General features: G+C 42.6%; 1 protein-coding gene across 26 annotated transcripts in view; it reads left to right on the top strand.

Moving 5' to 3' along the window:
• The first annotated feature begins 5,128 nt into the window (after nt 1-5,128).
• The window catches only part of ANKRD10 (ankyrin repeat domain 10), a 36,153-nt gene continuing 17,327 nt past the window's right edge, over nt 5,129-23,954 (top strand). For 18 of the 26 annotated variants that reach the window (XR_012426563.1, XR_012426564.1, XR_012426565.1 and 15 more), the window contains exons 1-3: nt 5,129-5,434; nt 9,760-9,912; nt 13,959-14,050. Coding sequence is in view for 7 of the 26 variants with exons in the window: in XM_065533483.1 (XP_065389555.1) it covers nt 5,225-5,434; nt 9,760-9,912; nt 13,959-14,050 (455 nt within the window). In the remaining 19 variants the exon portion in view is untranslated. Of the gene's footprint in view, nt 5,435-5,750; nt 5,847-9,759; nt 9,913-13,958; nt 14,051-14,850; nt 16,403-16,555; nt 16,620-19,380; nt 19,546-23,954 lie in introns of those variants that run through there. The other 8 variants (XR_012426577.1, XR_012426578.1, XM_074021428.1 and 5 more) reach the window with 6 other exon arrangements.

The following is a 23,954-nucleotide window of genomic DNA, read 5'->3' as shown; positions in this document are numbered from 1 at the left end:
TTGAAAACATTTTCAAGGCTAGACACCTGGATCCTCCCGGGCCTGCCTGCAGGGGACGGAAGCTCCTGTCTTAACATGGGAAACAGCTTTGGAAAGGGCAGTGAACAGCACCGGAGAAGCCAGTGCACAGAGGCACCCAGGGGGTGGCTGGGGCCTCCACACCTCGGGCGAGAGAGATGGAACCCAGTAAGGACCAGCGTGTTATTTCCCGGAGCCGGACGGCTTCACAACAGAAATGTGTTGTCCTGCAGCCCCGCCAGCTGGAAGGCCCAGATGGAGGTGTCAGCCGTGCTGGTTCCTGCTGGGGCTGTGAGAGAAGGATCTGCTCCAGGCCTCTCCATGGCTTCTCGTGATTTGCCCTTGGGGTTCCTTGGCTTGTAGAAGCACCACCCCCATCTCTGCCTCCATCTTCACAGGGTTGTCTTCTCCCGTGTCTGTGTTCAAATGTCCCCCATCCCTTTTGTTTTGTTTTGTTTTGTTTTTTGAGACGGAGTTTTGTTCTTGTGGCCCAGGCTGGAGTGCAATGGCCTGATCTCGGCTCACCGCAACCTCTGCCTCCCGGGTTCAAGCGATTCTCCAGCCCCAGCCTTCCGAGTAGCTGGGATTACAGGCATGTGCCAGCACACCAGGCTAATTTTTTTTTTTGTAGAGACGGGTTTTTCTATGCTGGTCAGGCTGGTCTCAAACTCGTGACCTCAGGTGATCCACCCACCTCAGCCTCCAAAGTGCTGGGATTACAGGCATGACGAATGTCCCCTTTTTATAAGGACACCAGTCATATGGGATTGGGGGCCCACCCTACTTCAGTGTGACCTCATGTCAACTATTTATATCTGCAGTGACCGTATTTCCAAACAAGGCCACATTCTTAGTTCTGGGGGTTAGAACTTCAACACATAAATTTGGGGGGGACACAATTCAACCCAGATCAGAGGGAGTGGACTCTGGGACAGGGCAGGGAGCAGTCTTCCAGGTAGAGGTAGCCCTAGTGTCAAGGACGTGCTCTGGACAGCCCTGGGCAGTGACATAACAAGAAGTCCAAAGACAGGCAGTCGGCCCTGGCTGTAAGGACATCACCCAGCCAAGGGTCTGATCTGGGACTTTGCTTGCTGGGAGCATTTTCCCAGGTGTGGTCTGAAAACCTCAAATGGCAGAAGCCAATTTGGAAGGTTCACAGAACAAACTCTATTTTGATATCTATTTGTTTAAATGAGTAGGGAGAAAATGTAACTAGCACCACAAAGTAATGTTTTATTAATGAGAGGATATGAATGAAGTAGCTAAGTTTTAAAAAGGTGAACCAGTTTTAAGAAAAAAATATCAATCCTATGTAGATATAAAAGTCCACATAGGGCCAGGAGCCGTAGCTCACACCTATAATCCCAGTGCTTTGGGCTTTGGGAGGCCAAGGCAGGAGGATCTCTTGAGCCCAGGAGGTCAAGGGTGCAGTAAGCCATGACTGTACCACTGTACTCCAGCCTGGGTGACAGAGTGAGATCTTGTCTCAAAAACAAAAACAAAAAAACAACAACCCACATGCAGATGGTATCTGAACAAGTTTTGGAAACTGTTCTTGCATCCATTTTTAAGCAGATTTGCCCTCTCAAAAGATGGATCTGCCAGCGTAGTGGATGTGGATAGGAATCGAGAAGGGGCCAAGGAGAAAACAGCAAGGCTTGGAGGCCCACGTTGAGTCCTGAAGGTGTCATCACAGTGGGCTCCCTGACCTCCATCCTCACAGCCAAGCTGCAAGTCTGACCCGGGTCCCCCCACTCCTCCACCCCAAGTCATCACTCCCTCCCTTAAATGGCACAACAAAACCCCTCATTGGTTCCCAAACGTTTTGAAATTAAAAAGCCACTCCTTAGCATGGCATGCTTAGTATGGAACATCAGCTGGGGCTTGCCTTCCTCTCCAACTCCACGTCCCTCAGGGCGCACTGCTCTGGTGTAATAACGACGCTCGAGATGCCCATCAAGGTCTGTCACACGTATGGACACTGTATCACTGTGCCATTCACACAACAGAGCCCTGCCCCATTTCTACAATTGCTCACACAATACAATCCTTTTTTGAAAAAAAAAAAAAAAGAAGAAATTCCAATCTAAAGGCAATCTTAATATGTTTTGAGTTTTCCTGTTTTCTTTCACAGATTTGGATCGTATCTTCAAATGCCTAAGTTGGCTTGTGTATGGTTGCTTCATCAGATGAAAAAGATGTTATGACTCTACTCTTTTCTTCTCTTTGGAGCTTTTTAAAAATGAGAGTCCCAAAGGAAATCTGAGATTGGTAATGATTATGTTACAGGAAAGGGGTCCCAATTCAGACCCCAGGAGAGGGAGGGTTCTCGGATCTCACTCAAGAAAGAATTGAGAGTGAGGCCACAGAGTAAAGTGAAAGTAAGTTTATTAGGAAAGTAAAGGAATAAAACAATGACTCCTCCTTAGTGCAGCCCGAGTGCCTTGGTTGCCCATTTTTATGGTTATTTCTTGATTATATGCTAAACAAGGGGTGGATTATTCATGCCTCCCCTTTTTAGACCATATAGGGTAACTTCCTGATGTTGCCATGGCATTTGTAAACTGTCAAGGCGCTGGTGGGAGCGTAGCAGTGAGGATGATCAGAGGTCACTCTTGTGGCCATCTTGGTTTTGGTGGGTTTTAGCTGGCTTCTTTACTGCAACCTGTTTTATCAGCAACGTCTTCATGACCTGTATCTTGTGCTGACCTCTTACCTCATCCTGTGACTTAGAATGCCTCAACCCTCTGGGAACGCATCCCAGTAGGTCTCAGCCTCATTCTACCCAGCCCCATTTAAGATGGAGTTGTTCTAGTTCGAATGCATCTGACAATTATAAGAGTTGGGAAAACCTGCGTGACCAACCATTTAGACCACTGGCATTGGGAATAGTCAGTAGACACCATCCTATCCACAATCCTCCTGCCACAGTTACAAGATCTGTCCTGGGGATTCATCACCATGTATATATGTCAGTCTACTCCAGTAGAGCTACATAAATATGTATACAGTCGAAATAATCTTTAAAAAAAACCCAGTCATCTGAAGCCAGGAAAGACGTACACTAAGTATCCCATCACTACAACCTATTTTATCTTCCTAGCCTTTAAGACTCGATGCAAAATAAATTCCAAAGTTAAAAAAAATCTAACAGTGGGTTGGAACCTAGGTCTGGATAGTATTCTAAGCTCTGCTGCAGGCATGCAGTTTGCCCTCGGGCAAACTGGCTGTGTTTCACCATTCCCAGAATGCAGCCTAGCCAGTAATCCCTCCCTTTCATTATATGGAGAACAAGATACACTCATGTCCCTTTGCAGAATGGGACGCCTCTTTCCTAAGAAAGATTGAAATCATTATCGGGGGACATATTTTAAAGAGATTAGATTAAAATAAACATGACATGTGAAAAGAAAAATGATTAAGTTCTAGAGTAAACAAAACCTGAAATGAGTTTATAGTCTATTCTCACCCTTTTGGTCCAAACAAAAAAGTATTGCTCGATTATTTTTTCCAGCCTCACTAATAGATTACAAACTCCTTGAGAGAAGATAGATTCTGTGTGTCATACTTTCCATTCATTAGCAATTGCTCACTGAACTGAAATATTTGCTACTTCCTCACTAGAGTGCTTCTCAATGTGTTTCATTCAGCATTGTACTCAACAAATGTTTGCTGTATGAAGAAATGTCTGTGTTGAGTAGTTACACCACTAGTTAACAATTTCCCTTTGTTAAATATTAGGTTTCTATTTTTTGTTTTACTAACCAATGCTGCAATATGCCTTCTCGTGCATCAGTGTTTCCCTATACATCTAATTGCCTTGTTAAAGTTCAATTTCTGTGACGTAGAATTTTGCAAAAAGGAAGGAAATTTACACAGCGGAAAACTATATATACAAATGAAACAAAATACATGATTTTAAAACACCGCATATTTAGAAGGAAAGGAAATATTCATAAACATTGCGGTTATTCCTCAATAATGAAATCACTGATGCTTTCACAATCAGAATAAAATTACATATGTAAAAAAGTCCATGATACTGTCATTCGAAACAGGGAATTTAGTATTCCCTTACAGTTACACAGTTCTCAACAAGCCTTTTATTTTTTGCTCTGTCTGGTCTTCTGGCTCATCTCTTAAAGCTGCAAAAGTATAGTGTAGCCCACTGCACTTCGTTCCGAGGAAGGCGTCCCTCAGACAAAACCGAGGACTCTGTCCTGCTCTGTAAGGAACTAGGACTTGTTGATTCTCAGATTTTAATGCGAAGCCCTGCTCTCCGTAGGCGCTCCATAAATTTTAACCGGACATCTTCACCTCGCTCTACCGGGCCTCGGGGAGACCCGTGGCTCCCATCTGCTCTGGGCGCGGGCCCTCCGAGCCTCAACCTGCGCCCCGGGCAGCCGGGACACCCCGCCCAGACCCGCTCCCACGCTGGAGACATCACGGTCCGCACCCGGGGCGCAGCCGAGACCCACAGCGCGGGCGGCCACCGGCCCCGCTGAGACCAATGCCCGGCCGCTCTACGCTCCCGAGCCCCCACACAGCCAGCCCCGTGACCTCAGAGCCCCGGAAGCCGCCGTAAGCAGCGGCCCAGCCAGGCCCCGCCCCCTGTACCAGAGCTCCAAGCGTTGATTCTAAACAGGCCCCGCCCCCGGCCGCCCCAGGCGTGGACCCAAGCCAGGCCCCGCCCTCTGTCTGCCTACTCCAGGCCCCGCCGCTCCAGGCCCCGCCCCCTGCCCGGACGCTTCAGCCGTCCCCTGGCCCAACCCCCTGCCCCGCTGCTTCCAGGCCTCCTCTGGTCCAGGTCCCGCCCCCTACCCGGCTACTCCAGGCATCCTCTGGGCCAGACCCCGCCCCCTACCAGCCGCTTCGGACGTCCGCAGCTCCAGGCCCCGCCCTCCGCCCGGCTGCTCCAGGCGTCCTCCGGCCCAAGAACCGCCTCCTGCCCGGCCGCTCCAGAGTCCCGCGGCTCCAGGCCCCGCCCCCTGCCCGGCTGCACAAGGCGTCCTCTGGCCAGGCCCCGCCCCCAACCCGGCCGCTCCAGGCCCCGCCCCGCCCCCTCTGTGCGCGCTCCGCTCGGCAGCCTGTGGGACGCGACCGCGGCGCCAGTCTCGTTCCTTTGTGCTTCGGCGGCGGCGGCTTCTCGAGTCCTCTCCGACGCGTCCTCTCGGCTAGACAGCCCCGCGCTCTCCAGTGACGGACCATGTCGGCGGCGGGAGCGGGCGCGGGCGTGGAGGCGGGCTTCTCCAGCGAGGAGCTGCTCTCGCTCCGCTTCCCGCTGCACCGCGCCTGCCGCGACGGGGACCTGGCCACGCTCTGCTCGCTGCTGCAGCAGACGCCGCACGCCCACCTGACCTCTGAGGACTCCTTCTATGGCTGGACGCCCGTACACTGGGCCGCGCACTTCGGCAAGGTGGGCGCGAACGCTTTAAGGCGCCATTTTCCGCGGCTGTCCAGTGGGGGTCGGTGAAAGCGGGTCTGAGGTGCGGAGGGCGCGGGGCGTGCCGGGATCGCGGGGCGGAAGCGGGGTCGGCGGCGCCTGTGCCTCGCGGGGCCTAAGGCGCCTGTGCGGCAGCGCTCGCCGTCAGGGGCCGCGGCGGGGCAGCCGGGGGGCGCGGGGCGTGCCGGGAGCGCTGGGCGGAAGCGGGGTCGGCGGCGCCTGCGCCCCGAGGGGCCTAGAGCGCATGTGCGGCGGCGCAGTGTAGCAAGTTTCTAACAAGGCGGGCTCCAGGAGTCCCGGCGCCTGTCGGCCGGAGCCTGTGCGCGCGCGATGGCGCGGGGCCCTCCAGGCCGGGCGGGTGGCGCGGGCGACTTCGCAGAGCCGGGTATTATGCCGCGCAGTCGCCGCGGCGGCTTACGGGGAGCCGAGGCGGGGTCGGAGGCGTCTTTCGCCCTCGCGGTGCCGGAAAGAGGCGCGCGGGGAATGCCCGGGCGCGGTCGACGTTCTGGTTCGGCACACCCTCGCCGGGAGCCAAGGGCCGCGCTGCGGACGAGCTCAGCCGAGGACCGAGCTCCCTGGCGGGATTGGAAAGCTCGGGCAGTTGTGTGGGATGGAGGCCGGCTCTCCAGCTTCTGGGTTTGCCTTAAAGCTCGTAACTGGCCCCGCTTCAGGAAAATTAGTGACGGCTGTGTTTATCTGGGATCTAAATTACTGCAGAAGTGGTTAAATTAAGCAGAATTCTCTTCCCGTGGAGACTTTACGTTCCCCTCTTTTTTTAAACTGAAAATTGTGAGGGAACACAGTGCTGCTTTAAGGTTTTAAAACATAGCTACAGTTTCCTCCTCTGTGAAGTCGCTGGGGTAGTTGCTCAGAGAAATCTTAAAATGAGATTTCACCGTCCTTTTCAGAAGTGGCTGGTTTTAATGATTTTTTTAATGATTAATATTTTTAATTCACTAAAATTCAGGAATATTTATAGTGTTTTTCTCGTAAATGATGAGATGGGGTTAAATGGTTTTGCAGAAATATGTGGGAGATAATGTGAAATAAGTTATTTTAAGAAGGCCTGGCCCTGGTAATGTCGTTACCAGCTGACAAAGTTGCGCTTTACCTTGCTGCCCCTGGTGCTACATTCACAACGCAGTTGTATCTTTTGGGAAGCAGTTTCTGATTCTCCTTTTAAAGTGGAAAAGTCACTTTTCTTTCAACAAAAGAAATGAGAAGGAGTTTTGAGTATCGGGGTGGGACAAGCAAGTTAATCCACCCTCAAGGGCTGTTAGGTTCCTATGGCACTGTCTCCGAAGTTGTGCAACCGTAGTACCAGCTGGAGGAAACAGGTGCCCAGGGGAAATGAGTTTCTTAACAAACAAAAGTAAAAAAGCCGCCTCCCTGCGCTTCTGCCTGAGGCCTTACATTTCCCGAGGTAGTCAGTAATCTGAGGATTTCCTCTCTCCAGAGTGTCTCTTGCTGTGGTTTATTTTTACACTAAACTTTAGGATTCCGTGCTTGCTATCCTGGTTGAGAATGACACATTACTGGGTGACAGTCAACAACGATCTGTAGAATGCTTAAAGCTTCATTACAGATGGTCACTTACAAAATTTAACCCAATGGCGCCGCCACTTGTCTCTGGGGATTAAAATAGCCATAACTGCTTTAAAATGGTAACTTTTAAGGTGTATTTTATCACAATTTTTATAAAAACACCAACTGAAATCACTTTTCAAAAGTCTGCTTCTATGGGACTTTGAGTAGTAGCTTTACCTTGGTCATCAAATGTTATAACAAGCAGTTACTTCATTGTTTCCAGCTGTCTGAATCATAGGGCTGTTTGGTCTTAGATACCGAAGGGGCCTTAGAAAGCCCCTGTCCGGGGTCCAAACATTCCCTTCTGAGAAGAAGCTGTTAGGACAGAAGTCAGGCCAGGACTCGGGGCTGCCGCTTGCGAAGTCTAGGCTTTCTCCCCAGCCCTGCAAACGGCTGCCCTCTTACACAGGTTTCAGGCTCCTGTGCTTAGAAATGTGCCAGTGCTGCACAAGATCCCTAACCGCTGCTAAGACTCGTTTGTTTCCAGAGGACTAAACGGGTTGTTTAAAATCTCCGTTGTACTTTTTATGATACCATATTGAACAGTATTTTTCCGGAATAACAAATTCAAGTTTCTAAACTAAACCCAAGGGTAACGGGTTTAAGCCCAGCGAGCCCTCAGTGGATGATTTTTGGTACGCCAAGTGATTTTCATCCGTTTTATTTTCATTGGATTTGAGACTTGTTCATCTTATCGCTAGTTAATACTTCTATTTTCACCCAGTAAATTAATAAAGGCAATAAATAAAAATAGACGGCCGGGTGCGGTGGCTCACGCCTGTAATCCCAGCACTTTGGGAGGCCGAGGCGGGTGGATCACGCGGTCAGGAGATGGAGACCATCCTGGCTAACACGGTGAAACTCCGACTCTACTAAAAATACAAAAAACTAGCCGGGCGAGGTGGCGGGCGCCTGTAGTCCCAGCTACTTGGGAGGCTGAGGCAGGAGAATGGCGTGTACCCGGGAGGCGGAGCTTGCAGTGAGCCGAGATTGCGCCACTGCGCTCCAGCCTGGGCCACAGAGCGAGACTCCGTCTCAAAAAAAAAAAAAAAAAAAAAAAAAAGAGAGACATCAGCCTGCACTCCCAGGTCCAAGTTGGTTGAAGAGGGTGTTTTGAGTCTGTGTACCCTTCATCTCACAGGAGTGTGTATTGAAAGCCTGACAGTGCTTAGAGAGATGGAAAAGGAAACCTTGAGGTGGGATGGGAGAGTGTCAGGTGATTTTGCTTCAGGTGAGGTCTCTCCTCTTCAAGAGACTTGCTTGCGGTCAGGCATAGCTTGTTCCCTAACTGCATTGTGATTGGAGTGAGGGAAAACGAGCCAGTGTAGGATCAGAGAAGGTGGGTTGAACAATTGCTTGGCACATGGTAGGCACTTGCTAAATTTGTTGAATGTGGTGAATTATTTTAGCCAGAGGCTATCATAGTATTGGTGCCTGGCCACAAAGTCTTAACTTGCCAGTGTTAGTCACCCACTAGGTGTGCTGCTCACTTATGCTGTAGGCTTTTTTTGGGGGGGTTTTAAAATACAAATCATTTGAAAAGAGTAAAAAAATGTGGAGAATGGGGTCTCAATTGAGTAATCAATGAGTATTCAGTGCTGGCTTGTGTAAAAGTGCACAGTTGTGCACACTATAGAAAATAGTGTTTGACTATGAGGAGTTTACTGTGGCTACACAAAGTTTGTGGGGTTTTTCGTTGTGTTTTGTTTTTTTGAGACAGGGTCTTGCCCTGTTGCCCAAGCTGGAGTGCAGCAGCGTGATCTCTGCTCACTGGAACCCCCACCTCCCAGGATCAAGCGATTCTCCTGCCTCAGCCTTCTGAGTAGCTGGGATTATAGGCATGCACTACGCGCCCAGCTAGTTTTTTGTAATTTTGTATTTTCGAAACGCCAACATGGGGTTTCACAGTGTTGGCCAGGCAGATCTTGAACCCCTGACCTCAGGTGATCCATCCGCCTTGGCCTTCCAAAGTGCTGGGATTACAGGCTTGAGTCACTGCGCCCGGCAGTACACAAAGTGTTTGAGATGGAGACTTGCTCTGTCGCCCAGGTTGGAGTGCAGTGGCGTGATCTCAGCTCCCTGCAAACCTCCGCCTTCTGGGTTCAAGCAATTCTCCTGTCTCAGCCTCCCAAGTAGCTGGGATTACAGGTGCCCGCCACCACGCCCGGGTAATTTTTTTGTATTTTTAGTAGAGACGTGGTTTCACCATGTTGGCCAGGCTGGTTTCGAATTCCTGACCTCAAGTGATCCACCTGCCTTGGCCTCCCAAAGTGCTAGGATTACAGGCATGAGCCACCGCTCCCGGCCTACACAAAGTTTTTTAACCCACCAATCCCTTTAACATTTTTGTTTAGAATAGTCTGTGCAACATACATTTTTGTTGGAATTCTTGGAACAGCGCAGTCTAATATTTTCTGATTTTGGCTTATTCAATTGTAGGGAAACCAAAATATTTAAATCTGTGTAGTATTATTAGTCTTTTTGCATTTTTCTATTTCTATCTTCCATTTTTTTCATAAGGACAAGGGAAAATGTTATTTTAAATGCTCTTTAAAATTTGCACGGCATTGGGAAAGAGTGACTTAATTTGATCTATTAAAAAACTGGTAACAATGCCATTTGTCACCATTATAGAATTTAGATTATTCCTGTAATATTGAACAGTGTACTGACATGTCTGCGTGTCTTCATTACCCCTCTTGTTTTCGAAGTTGGAGTGCTTAGTGCAGCTGGTGAGAGCTGGAGCCACACTCAATGTCTCTACCACGCGGTACGCGCAGACGCCAGCCCACATTGCGGCCTTTGGGGGACATCCTCAGTGCCTGGTCTGGCTGATTCAAGCAGGAGCCAACATTAACAAACCGGTAAGAGTGCTGGTGATGGACTTTTGCTTTTGCTTTTGGTTTTTGCAGTTGTAATTATACATGGTATTGCTTTAAATGGAGGCCTTAATTAGTGATATCTTTACCTGAGGGCAAACTGGAGTTTATGTTTCTTCACTTGTTTGTGAAGGATAATAGACCCTTTCCATAGGAATGCTTTCTGTTCATAGAGTGCTTTCACCTGTTATGTGATAAACTGATCCAGGGTGATGTGCCCAAGGTTATAGCTTGTAATTAAAGGAGCCTGGCCTTAAGCCCAGGTTTCCTGGCTTTCTACTCACAGCTGCCTTAGCCTCATTTCCACAGATAATTATAAAAACACTTTCATCCTAGAAAAAGCATGACTATTAAGTCAGCTCCAAAGTGAGCTTTAGATACAAGTTGATGCCTTGATGCAGATAAGTAGCTAAGTATCATTTACTAAGTGGGAAGAGTAAGTGACTTGAGGACTTGGTATTTAAGATTAAGCATACAAACAGGAACATAATCATGCCAAATTTTTTTCATGGTGTGTTTTCGGTATCAGTTCACCTAAACCATACACCCGAGCGTTCAGATTGTTGGGTACTTGGTTGTGTAAGACAAGCAGCATCTGATAACCATCAGGTTGTCTGACTGGGAGCAGTCCCTGGAATCAGTGTCCTTTGCTGAAGATGGATTAGTCCTTAGACTAATTTATAATTTTCTTCTCTTAAGACTCTGGGAGCTGTTTTTTATGCCTCTTTTACTCCTATTTTTAAATGCTTTATAGTCATCACGGTCTTGTATGCAAAGTCGTCTTTGTATTTTTCTGTCTTTCCCAAAATTCAGTCCTTGATTATAACCAGGTATAAGGTTGTTGCTAGTCCCTCTCCTAAAAACTCAGCTGCCCATCTAAGCAGTAATTGAGAAAGAAGATGTGTTTAGCCATGATTTAAAACAAGGATCAATGGGAAAGTGGGGTAAGTGATAAGAAGGCAGTTTGTCGCCTTAAGAGATACGAAGTGTAAAAAACAATGTAAGGGAAAGTGGCCAAGAGTTTAGGCCTGTTTGTTACTAAACTGAAACTTGGGATGTGGGACAACTCTTAAGGTTATGCTGCCACTTCCCTCTTTCCATCTCTGCATGTATGCCTTTACATAACGTATATTTCTCTGCTGCTCTGTTGCTTGTATTCATAAATTCAAGAGTTATGAATTAACCTACTCTATACCCTACGTGCTGGGCATCGCCTTGTTTTTTTCCTTCTTCCCTACCTCTGTCCCCTGGTAGAAAGGGCAGTGTGGGCTTGATTCCTGGGGCAAGTCATTAACTTGATCTGTGGCTCAATCTCCTTATCAGTAAAATACGGTGAATAATTCCATGAATGGCAGTAATTAGTATGGAATTTGTATAATTTTTGTATGTTAATTTTCATGAAATTGTTACATAGCATCTTATTTAGAAAGGACTAGAGAAATTGTCTAACACTGCTTTCCAGACCGTTTTAAATGGAGAAGCCCCCTTTTCAAAGTGTCTTACGGCAGTTCAGTATTTTCGGTAGATAAAGGGAGTAGGGCAGAAAGTGTGCCGCTGTGTCCCCCACCTTCCTCTCAGATGCCTCTAGATAACACAGATAACACCTTCTGGAAACCTGTACCACACTCTGCTTCTTCCCAGGCAGGATCCTAAAATCTTTTTCTTTGCAGCCCTCCCTGTCTACTCTGGGTAGACATTTCCAAGTCCTCACATGTGCCTAGGGCGTATCATTTGGCATTGTTAAGCATCCTGGAATTTCTCCTTAGTGGGTCTTAGGTAGTTGTGGTCTGCTAGTATGTGGAGTTTACATCCGAATCTCAGGCATCATCTCACTTTATTATGTAGTGGGTGAATTTCGGCACCCAGTGACTCTTGAGGACACAATAGCCCTTTTGTTAGCTCCCCACCCTGCCTACCTGCTGACTCATCTCCAGGCAGATGGTTTCTCATTTCTCATGGAAACTCAGGAGGCCAGATCCAGGTCTTCTTTGTTGTTTGTATCCATTTAATTTTTTGAGCCTGTTGATGCAGTGTTTTAAGACAATTTCTAGTCTGTTAATCTTTTGGAGTGTTAGCTACTAACAGTTCTAAGTTCATTTTCCTCAAGGTTAATACCACAGACTTTTTTGGCAATCTGTAAGGTGAGCCTGTGAGATTACCAAAGCTCATATGCTGCCTGGAGGCCCATGTTCTCGGTTTCCCCAAGAGGAAATGAAGTCAGCTTTCCTGTGATTTTGTTTTTAGTGAATCTATATTGACTAGCCTTGGTGTGTAATTAGCAAACATTCTCTTTCATATGCCTCTTATAGAATTTTGCTGGCATTTGATGTTATCTTTAATTTTTCATGTCTAGATTAGAAATGAAATTTTTCTTTATGAAAACCCAGGGTGCCCAGCCTGTCTTGAGCATTCTGGCACTGCTCCCAGTTCCCTGTATCACTCAATTTGCCGTGGCTGTGATGTGACTGGGCTGAGCTGGAGGCCCGGGCACCTTCACCTGGCTCTTTGCTGGAAGTATCTTTTCTCTTGGCTACCTTCTCTCAAGGTGCCCGGGCTTTTCTTTAGTGTTTGCTCTGCCCTTAAAGATTGTCCCTGAAGAGCTTGGTAGTTTTGCTTTTTCTTTGTCATCTGTTAATATCCCACCATGACAGACCCTTACTTTTTTGTCTTGTTCCAAGGATAACTTTAAAGACCTTTTTTCTTTTTTAGCTTTTTTCTTTTTTGGCAAAACGGTATCTAAGTCTCAGCTCCAGTTTTCCTGGGAATGTTTTTATGTAATTTTTATTTGTCTTTATTTTGTACTGCTTCTCTCCCCTCCCCACCTCTCTTTTGGGGAGGTTAGAGTTAGGTTTTCGCTTTTTAAGAAATCCGTGTTGGCTGGATAGTTTATAGCTGCATGGTTTTCTGTGTTTCTGTCTTCAAAAATGGATTTTTCTGTTTAGAGCTTTACATTGCTCTATATTCTCTTTAGACCTTTGTTTAAATAAATGTGCACACTTTTCCCTCCACCAAGCACTCGAGCCTTTCATACTCTTATTTTTCTGTGAATTAATCTACCGCTGTTTTTTTAACTTTGGGTGGCCCTCACCTCATGTTTTTTCCTGTGAGTACGCGTTGGTGAAGGAGCTTAGCTATTTACTGAGTTTAGGAATGAACTGTTTTCTAAGTGACCCACAATTACTGCACTCCTTTTTATCTTGGTCTCTTAATTGTGTGGTAGTCTGCCCAGTTCAGCTTCCAGTGAGGTTTCTGTGTGAGTATTCAACAGGTGTTGCTGTGGAGCCCCCCAGGATTTCCCAGTCTTCATTTTCCACCAGAAATCACTTTCTTCTCTTGATTGCTGTGTCTGATTGCCTTTCCTCTCTCTTGCTTAGCTGATAGCCTGTGAAGATGGTCTTTCACATTGTTTCATTCATGCAACGTAGACCTGGGTTGGCTGCTGATGTTCCCAGTGGCTTTCCTGGGTCTGCTCGCCTTCCTCTGCTTCTGTGTGTGCTTCACCTCCCCTCCGCCCCAGGGGCGGAAGTGCATTTTCTGAAGCAGGAATTGAAGCTTGGTTTGCTTTGCCTTTGTGTTCTTTTCCCTTTCCTCTAATAAATACTGAAAATAGACTGGGAATATCTACTAACTATTCCCTCTAGTAAATATTGAAAATAGATCAATCATTGAACCTTAAGCCATCTTGTCTAAGTTGTGGTCCCACTTCAAGTTCAAAGCAGAAGATTTATGATCGACATTGATGATGTTGACTCGGGTTGGCCTTAGGGTAGGCATAGGGGAAAGTGGGTAGCTGAGACCATACGTCAGCTCTTACGTGCCATTTCTTGGCCTCGATGACTATTTTAATGTGTGTGTGGTTGGTTGGTTTGGTTACTTATTCTGGGTTTATATAAAATACACATGTGCTAAGATCTGCTAACATCCAGCATAAAGTGATTTATAAATCACTGTTGAGAGCATTCACGCTGTCACTACTGGAGAGGCCCCAAGATACTTGGTCATTGACCAAATTTTGCTTTTTGTTGTTTCAGGATTGTGAGGGTGAAACTCCCATTCACAAGGCAGCTCGCTCTGGGAGCCTAGAATGCATCAGTGCCCTTGTGGCGAATGGGGCTCACGTCGAGTAAGTGTTTTTCGTTTATTCTTTCCAGCTGAAGATGTAGTCGAGGATGTTTTGTTTAAAGGTAGTACCTAAGCAGCAAAAATCCTAGAACTTTGTTTTCAAAATTAGTAATGTAATTTTGCCTTTTAGAACAGTTGGTGTTAGTGAGGAAAATTGTGTGGATTAAATTGATCTCTAGAGGAGGGGGTTTGATTTCACAGCAGCCTCAATATTCTTGCCGAGAGAGTGTATTTGAACTGAAAGAACAGTTAACTATTTAGATTTGGAACTTGGCATCATTACTTTGCCACCATTACTTTGCCACTAACTAGTTGTGTCACTGTGGTCTTTAAACTTTTCTTTGCCAAGTTTTGATTTCAAAACAAGAAGCTTGGATTGGATTAAAATATCTTTTCAGGCCTCTCTGGCTCAAAAGTTTCTGAAGAAAATTCACTTTTCTTTGTTTTGATTTCCACATCTTAGCAGATGTGAGAAAGTTATGTTTTAAAGCCTATTATAACTTAATGGTTGATAGTTCCTTGTAAAATAGGATTATTTCATTAAAGACCTCAAGCTTGCTGTAAGCTTCTGGTACTGGTGGCATTATTTTAAAATATCTTTTGTTTTAGCCCAGCTTACATCAGTTAGCTTATTTATGCTTTGATAGGACAATCTTAATGTTTACGTGTATTCTTTTAGAAGTGAGATCTTATATGCAAATCATTAGCTAGCCATGGCATTATACATTTATTTTAACTATTAAATTTATTTGTATTAACTTTTTCTTAAAGATTTATATTATAAAAATTTTTTTTCTGCAGTTCACAGCATTAACAAAATGGATGCGGTTTTCACCCTTAAATATTGAGTGTAAGCTATAGAGCCATAATAACCAAAATAACTGATATCAGCTTTTTTGTTTTACCTTAAATGTTACGAATAATTCATAAAGATTAATTATAAACCTCATTATTCTAATCAGAAATGTGAACATTTAGACTTTGGAGGAAATAAAACCCACAAAACTAGTTTAACCCTTTGGTTTCCATTTCATTGCTTTGACTCTGTATTATAGTAAATATTGAAAATAGATCCTAGACAGCAAAACCATACAGGTTCATGCACAACATGTGTAGGTACCAGAGGCTGTCAATCATCTGTGAATATCTTAGCTTCTGTTTTGTTAAGTTTATTGGCAAGATTCGCCATTAGTTTGGGCTGTGATCCTTATATAGTGATTTAGTATTATAAACATGGCCTTTATTTACTGTTACATTGCAGGGACTCTCGCGACTTCATGTATAGTTGTGACTAAAGGTAATGTTGAAACAATTGATAGTATGTTTTATACAATAGTAGAACATTGAGATGATTCTCAGTGAATTGCTTTAAAGCAAAGTTGTGCATTTTTCTTAGCTGTAGTTAGATTAAAAACTCATCTTTAATTTTAATAACAGAAGCTTTCATTATAAAATACGGAGTCATATGATTAAATTGCTTGTCATTTATTGAAACAGTGGATAATTAGAAGGTGATATTTTAATGACTTTCTAAATAATACTCTAATTGGTCCTGAACATTTTATTACAAAGGTGTTATATTCATTTTATGGATAGCTTAATCTTTTTAGCCAATAAATATCACAATGTCCTTTTTTCAGTAGGTGTCTTTTTAAAAATGAGAATCTTTTATTTACAATTCTGTCCTTGGTTACAGGGCCCTCAAGTGTCTCTTTTCCACCAGGTGTGGCTGAGATGGGCTCAGGTGCCAGTCTGTTTTTCCTTCTCAGTATAAGAGCCACCCCTCAAGACCCTGCATTATGGTGACTTCCCTGGACTGAGCTTTCATATTTTTTTTACAAGAAATATTTAGCCTGAGCTACCTAGCCAAAAACAATTCTCAAAGTTATAAGCCTTTGGCCTGGAGATAGAGCACAAGTAATCATTATTCATTGCTATTGTATATGTGGTTATTTCATTTTAACATCTAGATAAAATGTCACTTTTGTCAGTAAGTTAATTTGTAAGTTGCTTCTTGATTTCTGCACATTTTTATACTTTACCCCATTTAGTCCACCAACGTGTAACAGTTTGAATCTCCAAAATAATGGTACTAGGTCTATTTTATTCCCTGTAATGCTGCTTATATGGTAAAGTGTAGTCCTAGCAAATCATAACCATTTCTTTTTTTAAGACGTTCAAGGAGCATAGAATTATTTAAAGTTACTTTTTTTTTTTCATTCAGAATGGACCAGATTATTAACTCTTCATATTACATGCTATAATATTTAGGAGATAACATAAATTTTTCCTTGTCCTGTGAATAGATTAAAAGCTGCCTTATATCAGTATTATTAAATTAATTTGCTCTTAATTCCTGCTTTGCTTTTTATATATCTGCTACATAAAGTGCCCAAAGTCTTCAATTGTTGTGCTTTTTTGGACATCAGGTACATAATTATAAGGGCAAGTACACTAAGTGTCTGTGGCTAGAACGGTTTGTTATATAACTTACTTGTTAATGTAGGTTGCATCTGTAAGATAACGCATTTCAGCTGCTGTGCATCGTATTAAATTTTCTAGCACCACACGTGAGTATGTTAATGGACTTTCTTTTTCTTTTCTTATTTTAAATCTTGAGTTTTGGTGCCAAGTTTTCTGTGTGTGAGGCTGTTTCTGGCTTATATGTTGGTCATTATTATTTACCATTGTTTAAATCTAAAAATTAAAATGCACAGGATTAAATCTAACTTGTGACCAAACTCAATGTTTGTATACTTTAAAGGACCTAAATCTCTGTGTGTGGAGTTTTCAGCAAGTACGTGAAGTTGTCACCATCCTTAATCTTGCTTATATAGTAGTTCCATTTTTCCACTACAGCCAGTATTTGAGTGCTGCTTGCTTGATATTCAGGTTTTGACTGGAAGAAGAGGATATATTACAAAAAGATTGTCATCTCATTTTTCTTTTGGACGATGGAACAAGTAACAGTATAACATTAAGTCTTAATGTGATTTTGGAAAAAGACTTGAAAACTTACTATCTGCTGATAATTAAAATCTTTTCACTACTAACATTGTAAATAGCAGAATTCGAGCCTTGGATTAGCTGTACTTTTAGTAATTTGGTACCAATTAATTTTGGCTAATTCGTCTTTATTTTCTTGAGATAAAGTGGAGGATGTTTCCATATCAACCAGCTAGTAAAATAGCTTTATACCACTGAGTAGAAATAAAGAGATTCAGAATGAAACCAGCATTCGTTGCATCTCAGGCAGATTTGTAGATGCATTTTAATACTACATTATACGGATGCCAGTGTTTAATGGCAAAGTCTCAGAACTTTTCTATAGGAGAAGATTTCTTTGGAAGCCATTTATTCTGTGGTAACCAGAGCTTCAGCTGGGCTACCTGTATTTTAACTTAATTATTTTTATCTTAACTGGGATCATTAGATAGCTTGAGAAGCATCAATAGCCTTATATAAGCAAATTCAGTGACTAACTCTAGAAAAGTCTCCCCTGCCTAGTTTAGAAAGTAGGCACAGTTGGCTATAATAACAAAAGCCTAGAATGTGATGTTAGTAGACTATTTTAATGCCACGAAAACTGCTTCACTTGTAGACATTTTAATTAAAATGGAATTGTCTTAGTTTGGATCATAATTGACCATTTATGACCCACCTTTGTTTACCATAGAGCCCGGTCTAGAAATCAGATTTTCATTAGGGCAAATACAGGTGATGAGCATATTTAATACTAGTGTTAAATTCATTTGTGACTTTTGCCCTTGGCAAAATGTAACCTAGATTTACTTTTAGCCGTTCATTTTGAAATTTGTGGTTTATTTTCATTTGTTCATTTTTTTTGCCTGTCAGAATAATATTTTAGTTACAAAATCTACCAGAATTATGACTCTGAATTCATATTTTCTGATTTTAGGTCCTCTGAATTCTGGTCATCCTCACATCCTACTTTTTGCTTCTGTGTTTTTTTTTTTTTTAAAGAGACAGTCTCACTCTGTCGTCCAGGCTAAAGTACAGTGGCATGATTATAGTTCACTGCAACTTCAAACTCCTGGGCTCCAGTGATCCTCCTGCCTCCGATTCTTAAGTAGCCAGGACTACAGGCACATACCACCATGCCCAACTAATTTTTAAAAATGTTTTGTAGAGATGGGGGTCTTGCTATGTTACCCAGGCTGGTCTCAAACTCCTGGGCTCAAGCAGTCCTTCCACCTTGGCCTCCCAGAGCACTGGGTTTACAGATGTGAGCCACTGTGCAGCAGCCTCCTTTTGTCTAGTTGTCACCACAGCACACTTGTCTGGTCTTGGCTATTTTCTGGTTGTTAAAGTATTTCAGGATGGAGGAATCTCTTCCTGAGATAGCTGTTAAGTTCTGCCTGCTAGACAGGGACAGTAAGTGGGTTGATACCATTCCAGACTTAAGAAATTAAGTTTAGAATTTTGATTGTTTTTCACAGCAGCTTGATTAAAATACAGATAAAATTTCTTTACTGCTTTTGTAGATAGTGCTTTCAAATAAAACCAATGATTTCTAAATCCAAATGTCTTTTTCCCTTGCTAAATTATAGCAGGAGCATGCTAAATATTTCATCAAACTCCTGGAATGATGGTTTTACATTTTAATGTATGCAAACATAATTGTGGTTCAATTGCAGTGTAAAACTATCCTCAGTAACTTTGAACTTGAAAACTTGGCACCAAATTTATTTAGGTAGAAACTCTTTAAAATAGTTTCTTCCTGTTATTAACTGAAGGATATATTTAAGAAAGTCTTCATAATTAAATAAGATTTTGGATACCAAAGGGTTAAAAATACACGTGTTTCTTTTGCTGAAGATATCTTAGATGTTTGCTAATGTTTTGTCTGTACAAATGGACAATTTAGTAATGTTTTTTATCTTTTTTTAATGATTCCATGTATTTGCTTATTTCCATCTAGGAATAGTTACTAATGTATTTGAGATACAGCATACCAAATTTTAAAGTAACCAGAATCGTGAGTTGATGGTTTTTAGTCCATACTGTTAAACTTATGTTGAAATATTGACATATTTAAATTGGCTTCATGCTAAAAAAATTACCAAAGGTAATTTAAAAGGCAGTGTTTTAGAGCAATAGCTCATGGTCAAGGTGGTCACATGACAATGGCTTAAGCTCAGTCAGTGTGCTTCTGCACATTATGTGTGTCTATGTATTTTTAATCCAAATGTTGCCTGCAAATATGTGATCCCTTATTATTTAAGTTTCCTGTATTATGAACCATTGCCCGTTTTAAATCACACAGAAGATTCTGAATCTGTAAAAACTACACATGTCAATGTTTTACAGCTACGTAATTCGAATTGACTTGATTTTTTCAAGTAATCCTAGAAAGGGGGAGCATTCCATATAGAAACTGCTGAAACTGCCACAGGTGCTTCTCCGAAAACCTTACAGTTGTGGCATTGAATGTTCAGTATCGCTTCCTTTCTGCACACGAGGCATACTGTTGAGGTATTTGTTGCGGTGATTGGTTTTAACGCTAATCTAGGAATTCAGATAGAGATGCTTTAGATTTGCATGCTTTGCTTACCTAATTTATGATATCTACCTTTCTATTTGTAAACTAACAATAGCTAAGTTGAGATCAGAATTTTAACAGAAATATTATTTATATAAAAATTGTTATCTTTTATTGTCACATGGCATTAACAATAAGAAAACATCCTGGAGGTGATGTGACAACTTGGATTCTAAAAATTAAACTTCAGGTATTTCCTCATCCGTGGTTTTTCAAAATTAAAACAAAGTCGTTCTCATCAGAATGGCTTCTCCTTTGTTCTGGAATTGTGGCACTATAAGTGGAAACTGGTGGGACCCTGGCTGGCTTCAGAGTAGAACCTGATTTTTAAAGTTCTTTGGGGGAGAATTCTTAGATACAAATTTTAGTGAAAGTTCTTTTGGGGAGAGTTCTCAGATATCAGTTTGAGTGTTAGAAGAGACAAGGTCTTCCTGTGTTGCCTAGGCTGGTCTCAAACTTCTGGCCTCAAGTGGTCCTCCTGCCTCTGTCTCCCAAAGCGCCAGGATTATAGGGTTGAGCCACTGTCCTTGGCCTAGAGGTAATAAATTCTAATATTCTATTCAGAATAAGAAAATATAGCATATCAGCATTTGTGTCTTTAGTAAAGTTAATGCCGGTTTGATTTGTTTTTGTCCGTTATTTAACAGAACATGTAATTCACAGTAAAGATGATTCCGTTTTGTCCCACATTTTAATATTCCTGTTTTGAAAGAATAGTAGAGAGCATATGGGTGGCCTGCTCAGTGACTGCTTTTCCTAGTCTTGGTGAATGTTACAGGGAGAGAATTTATAGATAAAAGCCATCATAGTTTCCACAATAAATTGCAGCACATTTAGCTTGCTAGCCTAAAAATCTGATCATGCTGAGTTTCTTTTAAAGAAAGTTAATTTTAGAACTTCAAACTAGAACCAGTTTGAACCGCAAGTTGACCGTTGTCTGAGTTTTAAAAATCTCTTCCCATTTTCAAAGATTTTTCAAATGGATGTTGGAGAGGACCAGGGAGGACAAGGCTATAGCTGTAGAACGACAGACTCCTATTTTCAGAAATGAACAGACACGCATTTTAGGTCAGGCACAGCCCGTGTATCCAGCTGCATCAAACTGGGAGTGCTCAGTTCAAAAGTGCGTGTTTTGAAGATTTCATCTGAAAATAATGTGTACACCTTCATTACCACCAGTTTGCATTCAAAATCGTTTTTGAATCTTTTTAAACTCTTTCTTCTGGGTACTTTAATTTTCCCTTTGGAATAGTGTGCGTAAACACAGTCCAGATGAACTTTTGTCTTTACTACTGATACCTCACTTGAGGTTGACAGGAGTGGCCAGCAGTTAGTGCCTATGGTCACGTAATACACTAAGTCGGTACCTGTGGAGTGAAAATCCGGTCTCCATAAAAAACTTAAAAACAATGGCTGGGCGCAGTGGCTCTTCCCTGTAATCCCAGCACTTTGGGAGGCTGAGGTGGGTGGATCACCTGAGGTCAGGAGTTCAAGACCAGCCTGGCCAACATGGTGAAACCCTGTCTCTACTAAAAATATAAAAAATTGGCCGGGTGTGGTGGTGGGCGCTTGTAATCCCCGCTACTTGGGAGGCTGAGGCAGGAGAACCTGTTGAACCCAGGAGGTGGAGGTTGCGGTGAGCCGAGATCACACCATTGCATGCCAGCCTGGGCAACAAGAGTGAAACTCCGTCTCAAAAAAAAAAAAAAAACACCCCAGAAAAACTAGTTGGGCATGGTGGTGGTACCTGTGATCCCAGCTATTCAGGAGGCTGAGGTGGGAGGAGCACCTGAGCCCGCGAGGTATAGGAGGCTACAGTGAGCTGTGATTGCACCAGTGCACTCCAGCTTGGGTGACGGGAATGAGACCCTGTTTAAAACAGACAAAAAACCTGTGGAGTTGAAGGATAAAGGATGGAGTATTTAAAAAGTACTATGACAGAACAAAGTACTAGAAGTACTAGGTTTGAGTGTAGATAGAAACATAGAACCTGTAAATCAAGTGTTTCATTTATGTGTCCAACTCTTGCTGAATTTTAGCAATTAAAACATGAAAATTGAAATATTGCTTAACAAATAGGAAAGCACATATGATATGAACATAGAATTTAAAGACCTGAACCTCTTTTATGATCTTTAATGATTATTTGCTCTAATCTTTGACTTGGAAACCCAAATTATTTTCAGTCTAACGTATTTGAAATTTAACTATTAAAAAAGTTTGAGGAACTCAGACTTTGAAGTTAGGGCTCCCTTTTTCCAGATAAAGCACATTGCCTGGTTTATTGCAAGGCACTTAGAACATGTAACCAAAAACACTCAATTTAGGAATAGGAATGATTGTTTCACAGCTAAGTGCTCTCTCAGGGTCTTTTTTTTTACACCCCTCTCAAGTTTACCTTTATATATTTTTCTTGTTCTTTAATATTTTGTGACAGATTTGGCAACTTTTAAGAAGTTACTGTTTTATTTGAGTTGAATAGTGCATAAAATTAATAGATGTTTTCAGAAAGTCCATTATTAAGAGTAGAGGAATATTAAGAGGAGAAATATTATTCTAAAGAGAATCAAAACCACAATGAGAGACCGTCTCATCCCCGTTAGAATGACAGTTATGAAAAAGACAGTAACAAATGCTGATGAGAATGCAGAGACAAAGGAACGTTTAAACACTGTTAGTGGGAATGTAGACTTGTACAGCCATTGTGGAGAACAGTATGGAGGTTCCTGAACACACTAAAGATAGAACTACCATATGATTCAGCAGTCTTACTACTGGGTATATATCCAAAAGAAAATTCATATACTGAGACATCTGCACCTGCCATGCTCATTCCAGCACTGTTCACAATAGCCAAGATTTGGAATCAACCTAAGTGTCAGTCAGCACATGAACAGTGGTATGTGTACCCAGTGGAATACTATTGAGCCATTAAAAAAACAAAATTTTGTAATTCTCAGCAAGATGTATGAGCTTAGAAGACATTATGTTAGGTAAGCCAGGCACAGAAAGATAAATACGCCATGTACTGTACTTACGTGGAAGGTAAAAAAGATCTCATAGAAGTAGAGAGTGGCTCATGCCTCTAATCTCGGTGCTTTAGGAGTTTGAGGTGGGAGGATCACTTGAGGCCTGGAGTTTGAGACCAGCCTGAGCAACATCTCTTTCAAAATTAAAAGAAAAAAAAGTAGCCAGGCATGGTGGCACATGCCTGTATACCTAGCTACTTGGGAGGCTGAGGCTAAGGAGGATCCCTTAGCCCAGGAGTTCCAGGCTGCAGTGAACTACGATTGTGCCACTGCACTCCAGCTGGGGCAACAGGGAGATACTCTGTCTCTTTAAAAAAGAGTGGTTACTAGATGGAAAGAGTAAATTCTAGTAGTGTTACCTTGCCCTGTAGGGTGACTAGTTAACGGTAATTTTTTATTTTTATTTTTTATATAGCTAATTCAATACAAATGAAAAGTGTTTGAGGTGATGCATATGCTATTTTGTTTTTTTTAATCCCTGTATGTTGTATTGGAATTTACAGTGTACCCCATAATAACAGAGGAATATTTACAGTATCTATTTGGTTAAATGTTATTCAGCAGTTCTGGCCTGCTGCCTTTTTTTGTATGACCTGTGGGCCAAGAATGGTTTTTACATTTTTAAATAGTTGAGCAAAAATCAATAGAATAATATTTTCTAGTATATAAAATCAGATGAAATTTCAATTTTAGTGTTCATAAATAAAGCTTTATGAGAGCATAGCCATGCTTAATTGTCTTGAGGCTGCTTTCAGCCTACAACAAAAGAATTGAGTAGAACTGAGAATGTATGGTCTTCAAAGTCTAAAATAATTACTACATAGTCCTTTTTAGAAAAGTGCCTTCTGGAAGATGATACTTAATGATCATTTCAGGCCAGTTTCTATAATGTGCACTACACAGTTGAGCGACCACTTGCAAGGTTTTTACTGTGAGCAGGGATAGTGGAGGTGATGAATGTAGGTAAGGAGAGGAAATGAGAATGAAGACTTTCAGGGGCAAGAGATGGTGGTGTCGTTTTGTGTTGTGTTCCTGAGTCAGGTACCAACAGATTTCCTCAGAGAAGAATATAAATGCTATCAAGTTAAACTGTATGTTGTATACATTCAGCCCTTGGTAACAAGGGAAATGATGAGTTGAAATGTTCTTGTACCTCACTAGCAGCAGAGAAAGGGTGCTGGATATTTCTGTTTCTGATAATGCTGCATAGATAGTGCCACTTAAATGTAGAGCAAAATTACAGTCTCCTCTAATTCCTCCAATTACCGTGTATCCTAGATTCTGATACCTGTCCAGTACAATTTCTAGAACTT

Source organism: Macaca fascicularis, chromosome 17 (genome assembly GCF_037993035.2).
Source record: "Macaca fascicularis isolate 582-1 chromosome 17, T2T-MFA8v1.1".
Lineage (NCBI taxonomy): Eukaryota > Metazoa > Chordata > Mammalia > Primates > Cercopithecidae > Macaca > Macaca fascicularis.
Note: the sequence above shows the minus strand (reverse complement) of the source record. Positions and strands in the feature narration are given on the sequence as shown.